The 18,768-nt window shown below is 45.5% G+C and overlaps 1 protein-coding gene across 1 annotated transcript in view; it reads left to right on the forward strand.

Annotated features, from left to right (window-relative positions):
* The first annotated feature begins 4,734 nt into the window (after positions 1-4,734).
* RHEB (Ras homolog, mTORC1 binding) overlaps positions 4,735-18,768 on the forward strand; it is a 53,533-nt gene continuing 39,499 nt past the window's right edge. Inside the window, exon 1 of the mRNA XM_033194620.1 lies at positions 4,735-5,198. Coding sequence (XP_033050511.1) covers positions 5,147-5,198 — 52 coding nt within the window. The 5' untranslated portion in view covers positions 4,735-5,146. The remainder of the gene's footprint in view (positions 5,199-18,768) is intronic.

The following is an 18,768-nucleotide window of genomic DNA, read 5'->3' on the forward strand; positions in this document are numbered from 1 at the left end:
ATATGCTGAATAAGACAACTCTTCACACAGATGAACCAATAGTGAATACGTCCCTCAAATGTTAATTATTAACATATCTCTCAGTGGCTTACTAACCCTGTGACTAAATCCATATCTAAGACGCATCTGAGGATCACATGTAATCCAAGCGGTGCAGGCACAAGCCATCACCTGTTTTATTGCAAGGAAGGGGCCTCCTGGCTCTTCCTGTGTGTCTCCCAAGTGCCTCTGCACAGGTTCTTAGGAACAGGTCCCATGTGTGTGTTCTGCACCAACCACTTTGCCTGGCCACTGCTACTGTCAACCTCAGGAGACTGCTGGGCTTGGCAGCCCGCTGCTGGTGAAGGCTCCTACTAGCAGCATCCTGGTCTTGGGGCTGGGAGAAGCCAACTTCATTCATAGTCCAGCAGAAACCAGATTTGAACTTTTAATGAAACTTTCTTGAAAATTTGAGGATAATGTGTTAGTTTCCTGTAGCTGCCATAACAAAGTGCCACAAACTTGGAGGCTTAAAACAAGATAAATTTGTTCACAGTTCTGGAAGCCAGAAGCCTGAAATCAAAGTGTCAGAAGGGCCCTGCTCTCTCTGAAGGCACTAGGAAAGGACATTTCCTTGCCTCTTCCAGGTTCAGGTAGCCCCAGGAGTTCCTTAGCTTAAGGCAACATCACTCCAGTCTCCACCTTGGTCTTCACGTTGATCATCCCTTGCATGTCTGTGTCTCCTCTTATGAGGACACTAGTCATACTGGATTGGCCCAGCCTACTCCAATATGATCTCATCTCAACTAGTGACATCTGCAATGGCCTATTTTCAAATAAGTCACATTCTGAAAGGGCAGGACTTCAACATATCTTTTGGCGGGGAACACAGTTCAACCTGTAGCAGTTGAGAACAATTTACAACTACTGTATAACCCCAGATCTGTCCTCAGAGTTCTTTGCTGAGCTGACCCTCTCTCAAACATGGCCTACCTCCATGGACTTAGGGCTGGCTTACTCCACTTTCCCCCTTCTGAGAGCACTCCATGCAACTCCATACCTCAGGATTCAGACCAGACTGATCCCCTATGTCATTGAGAGAGGGCAGGATTTTTCTTCCTCCCAGTGAAATTCAGGGATTCACCTTTCCCAGGATGGCTTTCATCCTACAATGCTGAAGACAGGACAGTCAACTCCCCATCAAGGAAACCCCTCTCCCATCCACAAAGGATCTGCCCCTTTGACTTCAACAAGATGACCACACAATAGAATAACCTTAGCATGCATTGTTTGATTTTGAATGATACCAATGTGAGACATAACAGTTCAGTCTGCTTTGGCTTATGCCAAGATCAAAAGGAGTCTGGTTCTTCTCCATTCTTCCCTCATCAAATATTTTTAAAAACCAAACCACAAAACTCCTTAATGTCTACTTTCATTGGAGTCACCATTTTCCATGTAAAAGAATGTCCTTTTGGTAAAAACAATCATAGCAGTGGTTTTTTACTCTGATCTTAGTGTAACTCAATGGTGGGGAAAAAAGTTTTGTATGTTATCTCTGGTACGTAAAAAAAACATGTTGGAACTAGAAATCAGATATTGGGCTTGGAAATGCTCATAGAAAGTTAATACAAACCCCGTATCAGACATCCAAATTTCAAAGAACTTCCATAGCCACCAGCCATCAGAGGTGTAGGTCAGCAGGGACCCCTCTGGACAATCTACATGCTTAGCATGAGCTCCTCACTCAAGGGATGATGAGAATTAACAGAACTGATGATGTTCTCTTTCTGGGAACTTAACGGAAGACACATGGTTCTTAGTTCGCAGGGAAAGGGAACAGAAGTGGAAGTACACACAGAGGAGGCAGCAGGCTTAGGCCTCGAGGAGCAGTCCCGAACAAGCAGGACCTGCTGAGGAGAAGCTGACTGGTGGCAGCAGACCTTCCTGCTGCTGCAAAGTCAAAGGTGACTGACCGAGTTAGCCACCAATAAGGGAGCCACCTTGAATACAAAAGCAAGTCCATTTCTTCCGACCGTGTTCCCATCTGGTTGCAGTCAGGTATTTCCATGTGAATTCAGACTATGTGTCCCTACTATTTTAGCTAATCTGAGCCTTTTTTTTTTTTTTAAGACAAGGTCTCACTTTGTCACCCAGACTGAAGTGCTGTGGCGCCATCTCAGCTCACTGCAGCCTCGACCTCCTAGGCTCAAGTGATCCTGCCACCTCAGCCCTCCAAGTCTACAGGCACGCACCACCACATCCAGCTAATTTTTTTGTATTTTTTATAGAAACAGCTTTTCTCCATGTTCCCCAGGCTGGCTAAGTCATTTTTTAACGAAACAAATTCTCCCCACTCTGGAATAAAGGAATCTGCTAAACCTCTGGATCCTACATTAAAGGGCTTGAAGACAGCAACTGGAAAACTTTTTTTTTTTTTTAAGACAAGAGTCTTGCTGTTTTGCCCAGGCTGGAGTGCAGTGGCACTATCTCAGTTCACTGCAACCTCCGCCTACCAGTTTCAAGCAATTCTCCTGCCTCAGCCTCCCAAGTAGCTGGGATTACAGGCACCCACCTAATTTTTGTATTTTTAGTAGAGACAGGGCTCTACTAAATTTTGCATGTCTGGCTAATTTTTGTATTTTTAGTAGAGACGGGGTTTCACCATGTTGGCCAGGCTGGTCTCAAACTCCTGACCTCGTGATCCACCTGCCTCGACCTCCCAAAGTGCTGGGATTACAGGCGTGAGCCACCGAGCCTGGCCTGGAAAACTTCTTGAATGAGTTTGTCCTTTACGACTGTGCTTCACATCTGGATTACCAATATTCTCAGGCTAGAGCGGTGCTTTCAAACATTTTGAAGCAGCCCACGGTAAGAAACTTTACAATGAGGCCAGTGCGGTGGCTCACACCTGTAATCTCAGCACTTTGGGAGGCCGAGGTAGGCAGGTCATGAGGTCAAGGGGTCAAGACCATTCTGGCCAACACGGTGAAACCTCGTCTCTACTAAAAATACAAAAATTAGCTGGGCGTGGTGGTGTGCGCCTGTAGTCCCAGCTCCTCGGGAGGCTGAGGCAGGAGAATTGCTTGAACCTTGGAGGTGGAGGTTGCAGTGAGCCGAGATCGCACCACTGTACTCCAGACTGGCGACAGAGGGAGACTCTGTCTCAAAAAAAAAAAAAGGAAAATTTACAATGAATCCCAACTTAACAATAATATATATATAGCATATCTATAAATATATATACCAACACATGCACTTACACATACTTACCCTTACTCATTTTTTTAACTCACCACTGTACTGAGGACACATACTTACCCTTACTATGCATAATGCAGTTTTCTATTCTGTTCTATTTTTTTAAGAAAGGTAAAACTAAACTGATTTGATAATGCAAGGAGTTTAGTAGCATCTGTTCAAAGACACTGTGGTGAGGAATCCGAATCCACAGGATAAAAATGACACATTTTATAGTAGAGTGCATTTTAAGACCTTTAGTTTTAAAACACTTAAAATAACTGTAGCGTAAACCTCAACATTTCATGAAAACAGAACTTTCAGACATTGATCACTTCCGGCTGGCTGCCTGGGGCTTCTATCTGTAGATCCCCGAGGACAAGAATGCACACCCCAGCCCCTATCGGAGTGCTTCCGTGGGAAAGCTGGAGGGAGTCGCTCTTGGGCTGGGTGTTCCAATTCGACTCCAGTCACCTCTAAACCTTCCTACGCTGGAATACAAGGCCTGCTACTCAGTTTCGCTGGGCTTCATTCCTCCCTACCGATCACTGGGAAAGGGCGAAGGGCCATGCCCTGCCTCTGCAGGTCCCCACTGCCAAACAGCCTCGGCAGAATAGGGGCGGGTTCCCCGGCGCGGCGGAGCCTCTGCTAACTCGGCAAGTGCCAAGCCCACCAGCAGCCACCACACCTGGAGGCTCGTCCCTCAACTGCACCTGCGTTCCCGGCCCGGCTTCTCTTCCCGCGCCCCTCTGCACTGCACCCCTGGGAAGGCTGTGCCCACACCGCGGCCTCCGCCCGTCCACACCGCCGCCCGAGGCGTTCCTGGCACCCGGCTCCGGCCTGCCCGCCGCACCAGCCGCCCTGGCGCTGGCAGAGAACCGGTTTCCCGCCCCGGCGCTGTTCCAGGAGGTGCGCCGAGCTCCGCGCGAAGCGAAGCAGACACCAGAATTGACGAGGCTCGCTCTGTTTTTAATGAAATTCCTAACACTTTGAATTAACGCAGACTCCATGCTTCCCACAGTCCTTCGGCCATGGGTGACGCTTAGTCACCACTACATCCTCAAACCCAGACACGAACGCTAACGCAGCTCAAGGGGAATTGTCAAAAAAGCCCCGAGGGAGGAGTCAGCCCAACCACCGCCCACCCCGGCCACGCGCCTCGCGCCCTTCACGGGCTCAGCGGGCGCGAACCCGCTAACCGCTCAGCGTATCGCCAGTCACCGCACCTCCCACCTATCGCCCCGCCCTGCGCTCCGTTCCGGCCAATCGCCGGGGAGTCACCGTTTGTCTCTCCGCCTCTCCCGCCCGCCCCCAACCGGTTTGAAGTTCGAAGCCTTCAAACCTCGCAGGCAACCAACCGCGCTGTAGCAGCGCGGTGTATTTTTAGCTCCTGGGTGGGCAGCCCCGCCCCCCCCGCCCCGCCTCCTTGCCTCCCCCAATGGGAGATGGAGTTTCTGACACGTCATCGCGCGGCTGTGCAAGAGTTGTCCAATCGGCGCTCGGGGAGAATGGCGTAATTAAAAAGCGGCGGAAGAAGGTGGGAGGGTCGTGACGCAGCGAGTTTCAGTCGTGACTTTTCTGGGGGCATCGCGGCGTCCCCTTTTTTTGCCTTTAAAGTAAAACGTCGCCCCGACGCACCCCCGCGTATTTCGGGGGGGGCGGAGGCGGCGGGCCACGGCGCGAGGAGGGGCGGTGCTGACGCCGGCCGGTCACGTGGGCGTGTTGTGGGGGGAGGGGCGCCGCCGCGCGGTCGGTTCCGGGCGGTTGGGAGCGCGCGAGCGAGCGAGCGAGCTAGAGGCAGCCGCGCCCGCCGCCGCCCCTGCTCTGTATGCCGCTCTCTCCCGACGCGGCCGCCGCCGATCGCAGCAGCAGGAGCCGCCGCCGCCGCGGTTGATGTGGTTGGGCCGGGGCTGAGGAGGCCGCCAAGATGCCGCAGTCCAAGTCCCGGAAGATCGCGATCCTGGGCTACCGGTCTGTGGGTGAGTGGCCGGTGGCCGCGCGGCCTCCTCGCGCCGCCGGGGCCTCGCTTGGAAGCCGGGTCGCTGCCGGGCCTGCGAAGTTTGGAGCCGGCGCGGCCATGTGGCGGGGCGGGCGGGGGCCGCGCGTTTCGTAACCACCATTTTGAGCGGAGGTGGTGGCGATCGGGGCGGCGTCCGCACCGGTCGAGGAGCTGCGGTAGCCGGGCGCCCTCCGCGGGCCGGGCGGGCAGGTGGCGGCCGGGCGGAGGGCGTGGGAGGCGCGGGGCTGGGGCCGCCGGCCGCCGAGGAGTCCGGGGCTCGTCTGGGGAAATGAGGCGGCGCCGGGGAACCGCGCTAGAGGCTCCCGCGAGGAAGGAGTCACACCTGCCTCCCCGCCTTCGCCGCGGGCGCGCGTGACCGGGGTTGGCGGTCTCCCCCACCCCGCCCCCGATGCAAGGAAAAGAAAGTCCGTGGGATTTTAACAAAGGAAGCAGCACCTCGGCTTCATTCCATCTGTGGTGAAGTTTACCCTTGTAAAGAAAACTAGGGACTTAGAGAACGTTTGGTCTCTGAACGCAAGTTTTCTACATAGGAAACCTGGGCGAGCCCCCAAAAGAGGCCCCTCTGGAGGCCCTGGAGATGCTGCTGGCGGCCCGGGTAGGAGGGCAGAGAAAAAGGCATGTCTGATCTCTCAGTGCCCTATTTTTCTTCGGGAAGGAATAAGGTCAGGTACTTGCAACCAGGCTGTTGAAGTAATTCCAAAGTCTTTTTGTTTTCTTTTTCTTCCCTCAAAAGGTTGACATACATTTGAAACGGTTCATAGCGTCGCCTTATTGCTGAATAAGGTGGCTTAGGGTCGGGTTGGGGGACGGACGGGGTGTCACAGAACAAGCGGTTTTCTGGCCTGTGAGAAACCAGAGCGATTGAACTTAGACACGCTTCAGGGTGAGGCTGTATTGTCTCCCGACATCCGGAAGCCTGGAGAAATTACGTTCATCTTTTCGGGCTGTTTTGAAGTAACTGTCTATGGAAGACGTGCACCGGGCCACAGTTGGGGGGGATGGGGAGGTGAAAGCGAGGGTCAGAGGCTCCGGTGATTGCGGAACGGAGTGACAGTATCTGTCGTGGGAAGCTTGTACCTGCCTGCCGCTCGCGGGATGCACTCCCCAACTGCGCTTTCCACCGCCGGTGCCAGGGTCTGTGCTCCTTGACCAAGATCAGCCACTGCGTGCTTACTCATCCTTTTACTACCTCTCCGTCGAGAGCTGGAGGAAATCAAGGGCTGAAAGAAGCTTGGCTAGAGATGCGGGGTGCCCAGAGTCGTAGGGGGAACTCTTGTGCGATGCGGTGCTGCAGCCAGGAAGTAACCTCGAATCAAACGGAGGGGTTCAAAGTCACTAACTGTTCAAATATCTACATGGAACCTGGGATCCAACCTTTATTGGCAGCCTGAATCCATGCTCTTGTCTCTGTTCTCTTGATTTCCTCCTCTGCATTTTGAGGAGTTGGGACCGCGAGGTGTCCTGGCTCTTGGGTGAGCCCTCCCTAGTCAGTCAAGTAAGTACTTATTGCCAACTATTTGAAAATAGTAGCCCCTGAATAATCACGTTATGGTCAACAAGTACCTCGGCTGCTTGATTTCAACCCAAGAGAATGACCTAAAGATTCTGACTGATTTACCCTTTTAAAATGTTGAAATGGTAGCTCTAGTCTTTGGTTAGCAGGGCTAGTTTTATCACTTTTTTTTTTTTTTTTTTTGCTAAGAAGTTCCTTGTGTCCAGTTGAAATCCATTCTGTTTTATCCTCCCCTCTATTCAGCGTCCTCCTGAGGACGGAGATGTGACAGGACACCCCTTAGCCGTCTCTTCACAAGCATTATTTTAAACTGCTGCTTGTTAAATACTGTGCTAATTTAGTCTTCGGTGGGTTACACTTTTAGTCCCTATTTTCTATCTTCACTATTTCATATTTCTGCAACCTACCCCACTTCTCCATACTTTATTTTCAAGCGTAGTCATATTAAACGATTTTGGAGAGGTTAAGTTGCTCCAATCTTGTATTTGATTTTTTTTTTTTTTTTTTTTTTTTTGAGACGGAGTTTGGAGTGCAATGGCGCGATCTTGGCTCACTGCATCCTCCACGTCCAGGGCTTAAGTGATTCTCCTGCCTCAGCCTCCAGAGTAGCTGGCACTACAGGCATGCACCACTACGCCTGGCTAATTTTGTATTTTTAGTAGAGACGGGTTTCACCACGTGGCCAAACCTCAGGCTGGTCTCAAACACCTGACCTCAGGTGGTCCTCCCACCTTGGCCTCCCCAAGTGCTGGGATTATAGGCGTGAACCACCACACCCAGCCCCATTTGATTTTAAAGTGTATTATGAGCCGGGATATTTTGTAGTTTGTGGGGTCTTTTGCAGGGGAAGGAGATTAGGTTTTGCCAGCAGGTTTCTTCTAGTAAGCCACCCTTTTGAGAATTACTCAGCATGCTCACTTCTGGGAGCTTGCAAATGGTGCTATACCAGAGAAATCTGAGTACATGTGTTTCTAGATTGTGGTGTTTTGTGATGCTGAGCTGTTTTCTCCTATATTTTGGGGGTAGAGCCATAGAAAAAGGCTCCACACCTTTCTTAGAATGTTCTCTTGATTAAGTACATTAAGCCAGTTTGACTAGTAGGATACTTGTCATTGTGACTTTGTCATGCCACAAACTTTATTTTTAAAGTTGTCTTCAGCTAAAACAACAAAATGCTATGTTTGTTTTACTGGTTGGCTTTCTCTCTCTTTTTTTTTTTTTTTTTTTTGAGACAGAGTCTCACTCTATTACCCAGACTGGAGCGCAGTGGTGCGATCTCGGCTCACTGCAACCTCTGCCGCCCGGGTTCAACCAAGTCTCCTGCCTCAGCCTCCCAAGTAGCTGGGATAACAGGCGCCTGCCACCCCGCCCAACTAATTTTTGTATTTTTATTAGAGACTGGGTTTCACCATCTTGTCCAGGCTGGTCTTGAACTCCTGACCTCGTGATCCACCTGTCTCGGCCTCCCAAAGTGCTGGGATTACAGGTGTGAGTCACCATGCCCAGCCCTCTACTTGGCTTTCAGGTTTTTGTCAGAACTACCAATAGGGAAAATATAATTTTCAGGTAATCTATACAATTCTCCCTCCCAATCCCCTGTACTTTTTCTGTTATTTACAATGTTAAGGCTTTTAAGGACATGTCACCTGTAACTCTGGGAGTCTGGCTTTCAGGGAGTGCTTTGTATTAACTGTTCCTGTGGTGGCCAAAAGTACCAGCTCCTTGACATTCCGTTGTTTCTACCACAGCAGAGTAGTCCCGCGATAGGAAGTAACTAAACAAGTTAAAATGGTAGTGTTACGTAAACTATCTTCAGTCTGGTACGTCTTTCACTGAGATTTTACCTGTACAGAGAGCTTTGGTAACCTAGTTTACCATTAGACCATAATCAAAAGCTGGTTGTCATATATAAGTCTCTTACATACGGTTAATAAGAGGGATGGGATCACAGGCATGTGAAAGATCATGGGGGGAAAATGAAACAGCTTTGTGGTTTGGAAGAAGGCAATTCAGCAAAAGTGCTCAAATTATTACTTTGTCAAAATGTTTTGGGTAGTATTTAGAGTCTTCATGAGGAAAGATGTCATTAAATAGTTGTTCCCAGCAGATTCTGACGTACTGTTTATTTTTTAAGTTAACCTATCATTTGATGACACTTTTTATTGAAAAATTGAAAGGCAAAAGAATATTTGCTATGTATGAAATCTACCAGTATGTGACATTGTATATTCAGGTGCTTAATATTCCGATGTTGTATACTTGTGGGTGGGGGTAGTCCTGAAGTGGCCACTTTGTATTGAAACTTGAAATTACTGTTTTTCAATCCCAGCACTTTGGGAGGCCGAGACGGGCGGATCACGAGGTCAGGAGATCGAGACCATCCTGGCTAATACGGTGAAACCCTGTCTCTACTTAAAAATACAAAAAACTAGCCGGGCGACGAGGCGGGCACCTGTAGTCCCAGCTACTCGGGAGGCTGAGGCAGGAGAATGGCGTAAACCCGGGAGGCGGAGCTTGCAGTGAGCTGAGATCCGGCCACTGCACTCCAGCCTGGGTGGCAGAGCAAGACTCCGTCTCAAAAAAAAAAAAAAAAAAAAAAAAAAAGAAATTACTGTTTTTCAGTCTCACTCATTGTTCTGCACAAGAGCATAATCCGAATTCAGATTTCTGATTATGACTTTCCAGTGCCAAATGTTATTTTGCTGTCCATATGGGTTATATCTCTCTGTACTTCATCACCCCAAAAAGAAACTGTACTCATTAGCAGTCACTCTCCATCTTGCTTCCCTATCAGCCCCTGGCAACCACTAATTTTTTTGTTTCTATGAATTTACTTACTCTGGACATTTCATATAAATGAGAACATACATATGTGGTCTTTTGGGTCTGGCATCTTTTACTTAGTATAATGTTTTCAGGTTTTGTCCATGTTGTAGCATATGTCGCCGCTTCCTGTTTAGTGCTGACTAATATTCCATCATGTGAGCATACCACATTTTTTCTATGCATTTGTCAATTGGATATGTGGGTGGTTTCTCTTTTTTTGGCTATTATATTTTATTTATTTACTTTTATGAGGCAGGGTCTTGCTCTGTTGCCCAGGCTAGAGTGCAGTGGAGCTATCATGGCTCACTGCAGCCTCAACCTCCTGGATTCAAATGATCCTCCCACCTCAGCCTCCCGAGTAGCTAAGACTGCAGGTGTGCGACACCACACCCAGCTATTTTTTTTTTTTTTGTAGAGGTGGGAACCTTGCTCTGTTGCCCAAGCTGGTCTTGAACGCTTGACCTCAAGCAATCCTCTTGCCTTAGTCTCCCAGTGTTGGGATTACAGGTGTGAGCCACCACTTGCAGCTCTACTTTCTGGCTACTATGAATAATAATGTTTTGAACATTCCTGTACAAGCTTTTATGTAGACATATCTTTTCATTTCTCTTGGGTACATTCCTAGGAGTGGAATTGCTGGGTCGTTAATGGTTAACTCCGTGCTAAATATTTTGAAGAACTGTCAAATTGTTTTCCAAAACAGCTGTACAATTTTATATTCCCATCAGCAGTGTATGAGGGTTTAATTGTCTCCACATTCTCATCAACACTTGTTACTGTCTTTTTCATTTTAGCCATCCTACTGAGTGAAGTGGTATCATAGGTTTTGCAAATAATTTCTCCTGTCTGTGGGTTGTCCTTTTACCTTCTCAGTGGTGTCCTTTGAAGCAAAAACTTTTAAATTTGAAGGCCAATATATCTATTTTTGTCCTGCCACTTATGTTTTTGGTGTCACATATTAGAAGCCATTGCGGCCGGGCGCGGTGGCTCAAGCCTGTAATCCTAGCACTTTGGGAGGCCGAGACGGGCGGATCACGAGGTCAGGAGATCGAGACCATCCTGACTAACACGGTGAAACCCCGTCTCTACTAAAAAAAAAAAAAAACTACAAAAAACTAGCCGGGTGAGATGGCGGCGCCTGTAGTCCCAGCTATTCGGGAGGCTGAGGCAGGAGAATGGCGTGAACCCGGGAGCGGAGCTTGCAGTGAGCTGAGATCCGGCCACAGCACTCCAGCCTGGGAGACAGAGCGAGACTCCGTCTCAAAAAAAAAAAAAAAAAAAAAAGAAGCCATTGCCTAATCCAAGGTCATGTAGATTTACTACTATATTTTCTTCTAGATGTTTTATCCTGTTAACTCTTACATTAGATCTGTGATCTATTTGTAGTTAATATTTGTATATGATGCGAGAACTTGACTCTTTTGCATGTGGATATCAAGTTGCCCCAGCTTCTTTTGTTAAAATAATGTTCTTTCTTCATTGAATTCCCTTGTCCAAAATGAAGTGACCATAAATACAAGGACTCACTCGTTCCATTGATCTGTATGTCTGTCCTTACACCAGTACCACACGATCTTGAGTGCTGTCGTTTTGTAGCTGGTTTTTAAATAGGGGCATATGAGGCCTCTAACTTGATTATTTCTGAAGATGTTTTTGGCTATTCTCAGTTCCTTGCATTTTCACATTGAATTTTAGGACTAGATTGCCAGTTTCTGCCAAAAAACAATACAATTTTGATAGGGTGTTTCACGGTTTTGCAGGTATCTTTTAATATCTTAACAGCTGGATTCTCATGTCTGCTCCTTAACTCACTCCCTGAACGTTATTTTAATGAAGTAAGAAGTACTTGAATAGCTTTTTCGGGTAGCTGAATGGTCTTTGATACCGAAACTTCCTAAGTGGTAGTTTGGAAGAATAGTTACACTATGCAGTCTGAAATCATATGATGAATTTGCCCAACTCCGCAGCTCTGTTTTATACTTGGAATGGATCTGCTACCATGCCTGGTTTTGTAGCATCATTGATCATTTGGAAAATATTTGTTCATTGTTACGCAGATCTTCCACATGTTGACACATTTTGATATACAAGCATTTTAAAAAATCACATTTGTTAATATCACCACCAATCTCTGCAAAGTCTTAAGTTTTAGAACACTGTTCACCATGAGCAGTGCAAGTTTTCCAAAATTCTGATTTCCTCCTTGAGTTCAAATAATTTTCTTGGCAACATGCTACTAGTTTTTACTTGAATTGACGTTCTGTTACTTTAATTTTCAAGAAAATGTCTGCCAGCTATTCACAGTTGCAATAATGATAGTTTGTCATCATTCTTGCAAGTAAAAAAGGCATTCCATGATAAAAGTGGCCAGTTCAGATCACTTCTCAAATGATTGCACAAGTACTTTTTTTGGAAGCAACCATCATACTTCAGTATGTAACAGAGGTGCTTTATGCGTGCATCTCATTTTGTCATGCAGAATATTCAAAAGACGTGTACCAAAGGGTCAACATTTAATACAATTTTACTGCTTTTTCAAGGACATCGTTAAGTAGAAACAGCTCTTTTCCCACTGTGAACACATGGCAGTAAAGAGTACAGTGACTTACCACTCAGTTTGTAACTACTGTTTTTGATTCATGCCAAGGGGTGCCAAGCTAGCCGTTTTCCCCACCATTGCTTTTGCACCTTTAGTACAAGTGGGAACTTTGTAGAAAAGACAAACGATAACTTAATATTGCTGTGAAAATCATTTTGACCTCATGAGCCCTCGAAAAGATTTTGGTAAGCCCCTTGGAAGTCCAGACCACCCTTTGAGAACCATTCAGTTGTTGTAAGCTAGGATCTTGCTCACTGCTGTGCAACATTGAATTGAGAGTGACTGCATCCCAGACACTGTTCACAGCGATGTGGTTCCCACAGTCTTAGAAGAGCCTCCTAGGAGAGGCCCTGTAGCATTGTGAGAGACAAAGATGGCAAGGCAGGAAAGAACTTGGCGTGGTTGAGAATGGAAGGAAGCACGAGGGAGGCCAGAGAACAGCAGGAGAGTTATGATATCTGTGTGCCTGTTGGTTTGGTTTCTGATCGTGGTGCATTTTTGGATGAGTTGTGTTTGGACCTGGTGATGGTGAGGCTCCCAGAGAGTAGTGAAAATTGCAAAGAGTGGCAGGATACTAGAGACCCATATACTAATAATATAGTTTTTAAATACAAGTATCATGATGAAGGCGGGGAGGAGTACACAAGTGAAAATAGCAAGTTCATCACAGAATGAGACACTGCCACCTCTCCCTGTGATTGTGGAAGTCAGAAATGTGCAATACTTCTTGGGTGAAGATTCAGAATAACAAGTTCACAATAACAACTGTAATAGTTGTTACAAGTGGCTGGATAAATCAGAACTGAGTGTGCACATGATTGTGCAAGTGAGAGCATTGTGAAATCTTTAGGGATCATAGTTGAAGGAACCTTCATTCTTAGTTCTAATTTATTATGAAGTACCAAATGAAATCTTAACATTGAGAGTGTCCTCACAGGGTCTGTCTTCTTCACACTGCTAACTGTGAGAATGCAGACTGCTGAGTCCTTCTAACGTGAATTGCTTGATTGATTTTTAAATATAATCGGCCCGGTGCGGTGGCTCTCGCCTGTAATCTCAGCACTTAGGGAGGCCGAGGCGAGTGGATCACCTGAGGTCAGGAGTTCGAGACCAGCCTGGCCAACATGGTGAAACCCTGTCTCTACTAAAAATACAAAAATTAGCTGGGCGTGTTGGTGGGTGTCTGTAATCTCAGCTACTATGGAGGCTGAGGCAGGAGAACCACTTGAACCCGGGAACGGGAGGTTGCAGTGAGTCGAGATCACGCCATTGCACTCCAGACTGGGCGACAGAGCAAGACTCTGTCTCAAAAAAAAAAAAAAAAAAAAGAAAGAAAGAAATCTAACATTTTAAAAGTCCTGGAATACTACTTTAGTATTTTAATTTTTTTCAATATATATTAGGCTTCTGGTTACAAAAAAAGGAGTTCCCTGTAGGACTGGAGCTTTAAATCTAAACTGGTATTAGTTTAGAACAGGAAGTGCTAGAAAAGACTTTACGTTATGCTCTTATGGGCAAGTTAAGAAAGCAGGGCAATTTAAAGATACTGATAGAATTCACTGCAAAGTGTCGTGCTTGCTTGGTTTGTGTCTTACCTGTAGTAGAGTTGAGTCTTCCTCTTCCCCATTTCTCTTTTTGTTGTGCTTACATGTTTGCAGAAGGACTCTTCATGGACATTTAAAAGTGAAGTTGGTGTTTTAGCAAGATACATAATCCTACCCTTTGCAGAATTGAGAGTTGAATGTTAATAACTGCCTGATGGCATAGTACATCATTTGTGAATGGGTTTGCAAATATGGGCTTTTACAGTTAATACAGTTTTATGAGATGAAATGCTTTTCTAAGACTCCTGTGTCTTAGATATAAATATGTCTGGCTATTTTGCTAGCTTTATTTTTATTTTATTTTTTATTTTTTGAGACGGAGTCTCACTCTGTCGCCCAGGCTGCAGTGCATTGGCACAATCTCGGCTCGCTACAGCTTCAACCTTCCAGCCTCAAGGATCCTCTCGCCTCAGCCTCCCGAGTAGCTGGGACTATGGATGTGTGCCACCATGCCCTGGCTATTTTTTTATTTTTTTGTAGAGATGAGATCTCACTTGTTGCCTAGGCTGGTCTCGAAGTCCTGAACTCAAGTGATCCACCCACCTCCGCCTCCCAGAGTTCTGGAATTACAGGCATGAGCCACTGCACCTGTATTTTGCTGGCTTTAAAATCTCAGTCACATTTGGCATTTGTTTGAAAGAGAACAGCTGGGCCAGGCCCCCAAAGATTGAATCACTGCAACTGTGGTTGAAGAGGACGGTTTGTGAGTGTTACGTGTTACTCAACTAGGTGTTCATTAAGCATTTGAATAAATGCTCTACTTAGTACCAGTCACAAAAGCTAGGACAGTTAATAATCCTTGCCCTCAAGGAGCTTCGATCTAGTTGAGGAGCCACAGGAACCTTTTCCTGCTACTGAGAATAATAATTGTTGGTGCTTTTGAAGCATTTACTGTTATGGGGTACAATCTTAATGCACAGGTATTAATAGCCTTTAAACTCGGGTAGGTACGGTTGTTACATCTATTTTGCAGATAAGGAAACTGAAGTACAAAAAGTTTATGGGACTTGCCCAATGTCAAACTGTTGTTAAGTGACAAAGCCAGTGTTTAAACTCAGGCAGTGGCTCCAGAGCAGGCAGTCTTTAACCAGCTACAACACGATTGTTGTTTGAATACAGTTGGGATAAGTGCTTGAGAGAAATAATGAAAGGCAGGGCTAACTTGACCATCAGGTGGGGATGGGGGTGGTGGGAGAATTGTCTTTAAAGGAAAGGCAGTGTGGCTCACTGAGTGAATGAGAAGGGTGAGGTGTGAGTAAGAGAGATGTGAGAGAGGCCTGGACTCATGTGTTTGCCAGCTGTCCATCAAGAACAGCTTTGTCTGCTCTGTGAAAAGTTTTAGACTTTTTCCTAGAAACTGGAAAGTGACTGAAGGGTTTTAAGCAACAAATAAGATGATAATCTATACCAGGGGCTGGCAGACTCGTTCTGTAAAAGGCCAGATAGTAAATAGCTCAAGCTTTGCAGGCCATGTGGCCTCTGTTGCAGCTATGCCTTTGTAGGACGGAAGCAGCTGCAGACAATACATCAACGAGTGGGTGTGGCTGTGTGCCAGTAAAACTTTATTTATGGATATAACACTTAAACTTCTTCTGATTTTCAGTATCATGAAATACTGTTTCTTTTTACAACCACTTAAAGATGAAAAAACCATTTTTAGCTCATAGACTGTACAAAACCAAAACAGGCTGTAGGCCAAATTTGGCCCCTGGTCTGAAGTGTGCTGATCCTGGCTTCCATCCCTCCTGCTGTTCTGTGAAGTGGGTGGGGGTGGTAACAGAGTAGAAATGGGAAGACCAGCCAAGGCGCAGAGTAGATGAGATGAAGAGGACACACGTCGGAGATTTCCTCAGAGGGAGAATGGACGAGATCAGTGTGGGAGCTGTGAAGTAGCCTTCAGATTTCTCATGCGAGTGCCCGAGTAGGTCATGTTGCCATTGGCTAAAATCAGAAATGATGGAACAGGAGCAAGTTCAAGGGGCAGACCAGGTTCATTTACCCACCTGCCAGATCCACACACTTGCCTTACTTTGTGGCCACAGAGGCCCTAGCGACCACCCACACAGGGCACAGTTCCCATGGTCCCGAAGACAGATGGCTGTGCCTACAACTAGGGTTCTGAGGGTTTGCTGCCCCTGGATCCTTGTGTCACCCAAGGATTTGACCAAGCATACCCTCACACCGCAGGATTATTGCCCCAGAGACAAAAGAGGTTGCTGGACCCAGTTGGCCCCACACACTCACGCTGCCCACTCAAGCAGGCAGTGTCTTACTACAAGGATGTTTGTCATTCCTGCTTGCGGGGAGGGGGAGTTGGGCTCTTTCTCTAGATCTTTTCATTCTGCATAACAGTGCTACAAAAATGTGTGAATATGTTTTATAATAATAAATTGCTTTCTTACTCTAGCCATGTTTCTGTATGAGCAGTGTCCTAAAAAATTGAGCTGTACACAAAATGAGCCTGCCTTCCATTTTTTTTAGACTTCTGTGAAAGTATTTCTGGAGCACAAATTTAGGGAGCTAAATTTATACGAATAATATGATCCTTTTCCCTTAAACAAGGGTACAGAGCAGCATTGTCCAACGGAAACATAATCTGGCCTGGTGCAGTGGCTCACGCCTAAAATCCCAGCACTTTGGGACCCGAGGTGGGAAGATCACTTGAGCTCAGGAGCTCCAGAACAGCATGGGCAACACGGCGAAACCCTGTCTGTACAAAAGTGGGAGGCTGAGGTCTCAAAAAACAAACAAACAAAAAATGTAATTTTAGATTTTTCCAGTAGCCATATTAAGTAAAAAGAAATAGGTGAAATTAATATACTTAATTTAGCTCGGTATGTCCAAAATGTTATTTCAACATGTGATGGATATTGTTGATATTTGTATATTTTGTCATACTTACACTGTGACACATCTCAATCAGAACTGAGCACATTTCAGGTACTTACTGTCCATGTATGGCTACTGGCTGCCATGTATATTGGGCAGCCCGGATATTGTGAGGAGTGAATTGGTGTTGATAATGAGGTCAGTGCAGATTTTAAGAACTTGAAGAAATTATCTTTCTAAAACATGAATGGTTTTAACCATTCAGGCTGACAGATGAGTATACTCTATTTCATATCTCATTTTCCTCATACTCTGTTATTACTAGTTTTGATCATTCTTAAATTTCATGTTCTTTAATATCTTAAGAATTAGAGAATTTTTGTCTTTGCTTTTCTCTAGCTCTTTCCCACGCTCACCTGTGTCCCGGATCTTCTCTCCAGATTGGCCACAATTCTAGGAAGACTCATTCTTCATTGTTGCTAAACATTTAATTTCCTGCAGTTTATCAGGGCTATTATTACTGCCTTCCACCTCAGCTTTATCTTTAAACCATCCTTTAGAGATGAATATCCTATTTTTAAAGTCTTCAGGGAAACAGTTTGATGGCCTTTCTGGTTAGCACTTTATTTTCCTTTAGTGTAGTAATCCTGGTAATAAAATTCTTCATCTATGAAACTTAGTCCTTCATGTTATGTAATTAAACATATTTCTTATTTTCCTCAGTGGTATATATCTGGTAGCATTATAATTGGCAATAGGATTACCTGTAAGTATTTGAAAGGGTAATTTTATGAACTAGTTTTACTTTTTCTGCCTTGTCTTTGTCATAATAATAATAATAATTGCGGTTTAACTTTTTCCTTTTTTAAAAATCTCCCAGCATCTATTTTTAAAGTTGGGGAAGAGGTGTGAGAAAAAACAACATGATGTCAACCCTGCTTAGCTCACAGGAACAAGCGAGATAATTCATGTGAGAATGTCCTGTAAACTCTAACAGTGTCTCACTTTTTAGGTTCTGTTCAATAAGATGTGTATGTTCTGCATCACACACTGTCATCCGACTGTATATGACGTTCATGTGGGGATTGGTATTCCGACTAGAATCGTAAACACCTTTTCAAAACACTTCCTTAGTGACACTACTAATATATATATATGTGTGTGTAATATACATAGACACACGCAACACAGCACATATCACCCCTCCCTCTCGAAAAAGCAGCAACCACCAATCCTACCATAGGGAGATCTACACATTTCTTACTAGAGTGGGTGCATACGATTGTTAAGCATATGATTGGCATTGTGTGTCATATAAGGAACACATAGAAACCTTTATGCGGTTCATTATTATTCCAGCCTTTTAACAATGGTGATTCAGGTTTCATTCCATTTATAACCCAGGTGAGTCTGCAGTCTTTTTCTGCCTTTACAAACCAAGTCTGCTTTTCTAGTGTCTGTTCTATTGTTAGTCCCCAACGAGGCGCTCTCCTGATATTCCTGTGCTTGCCCTGGGACTGTCTTGAGCCTGCAGAATGCAGCAAAGATGGTGATGTGCCAGTTCCATGCTTTAAGCCCTAAGAAGTTGGCAGCTTCTGCTTTTGTGTTCTTGGGAGCCTCAAGTGACATGCAGTAGATGTTAGGAGGAGACACAAAGAAAGGGAGAATGCCCCGCCTTCCCAGCTGTGTAGCACCACCAGCCCACCAGATAAAGGCAGCCCAAAGAGTAAACTAAAAGTGAGCCCAGCTTTGACTGTAGAACCATGAGCACATGAAATGGGTGGTGTCAGTCAGCCAGCTGTGGGGTGGTTCGTACTACAGCTGTGGGTAACTGTGAAACAGTAATTTGCTGCTTTAGGGGCATGTGTGTGTTTGTTATTTTTGTTGTGTTATTTTGAGGCTTTAGTTGAAATAAACTGTATGTCATCTTTCAGGTTAATTTATTAGATATAATTCTGAAAATAATTTTTTTATCCTAAGCAGATTATTTCTGCCTAGGAGCAGTTACTAATAGTATTACTAATATTAATAATAATGAGATTTGCTGAGCACTTACTACATGCCAGATGTTTGTTAGATATTTTCATTTAATCCTCACAAAGCACCTTATAGGATAGGTGCTATTACTATGTCCATTTACAGATAAGGAAAAGCACTC

Source organism: Trachypithecus francoisi, unplaced genomic scaffold (genome assembly GCF_009764315.1).
Source record: "Trachypithecus francoisi isolate TF-2019V2 unplaced genomic scaffold, Tfra_2.0 Lachesis_group4, whole genome shotgun sequence".
Taxonomy (NCBI): Eukaryota; Metazoa; Chordata; class Mammalia; order Primates; family Cercopithecidae; genus Trachypithecus; species Trachypithecus francoisi.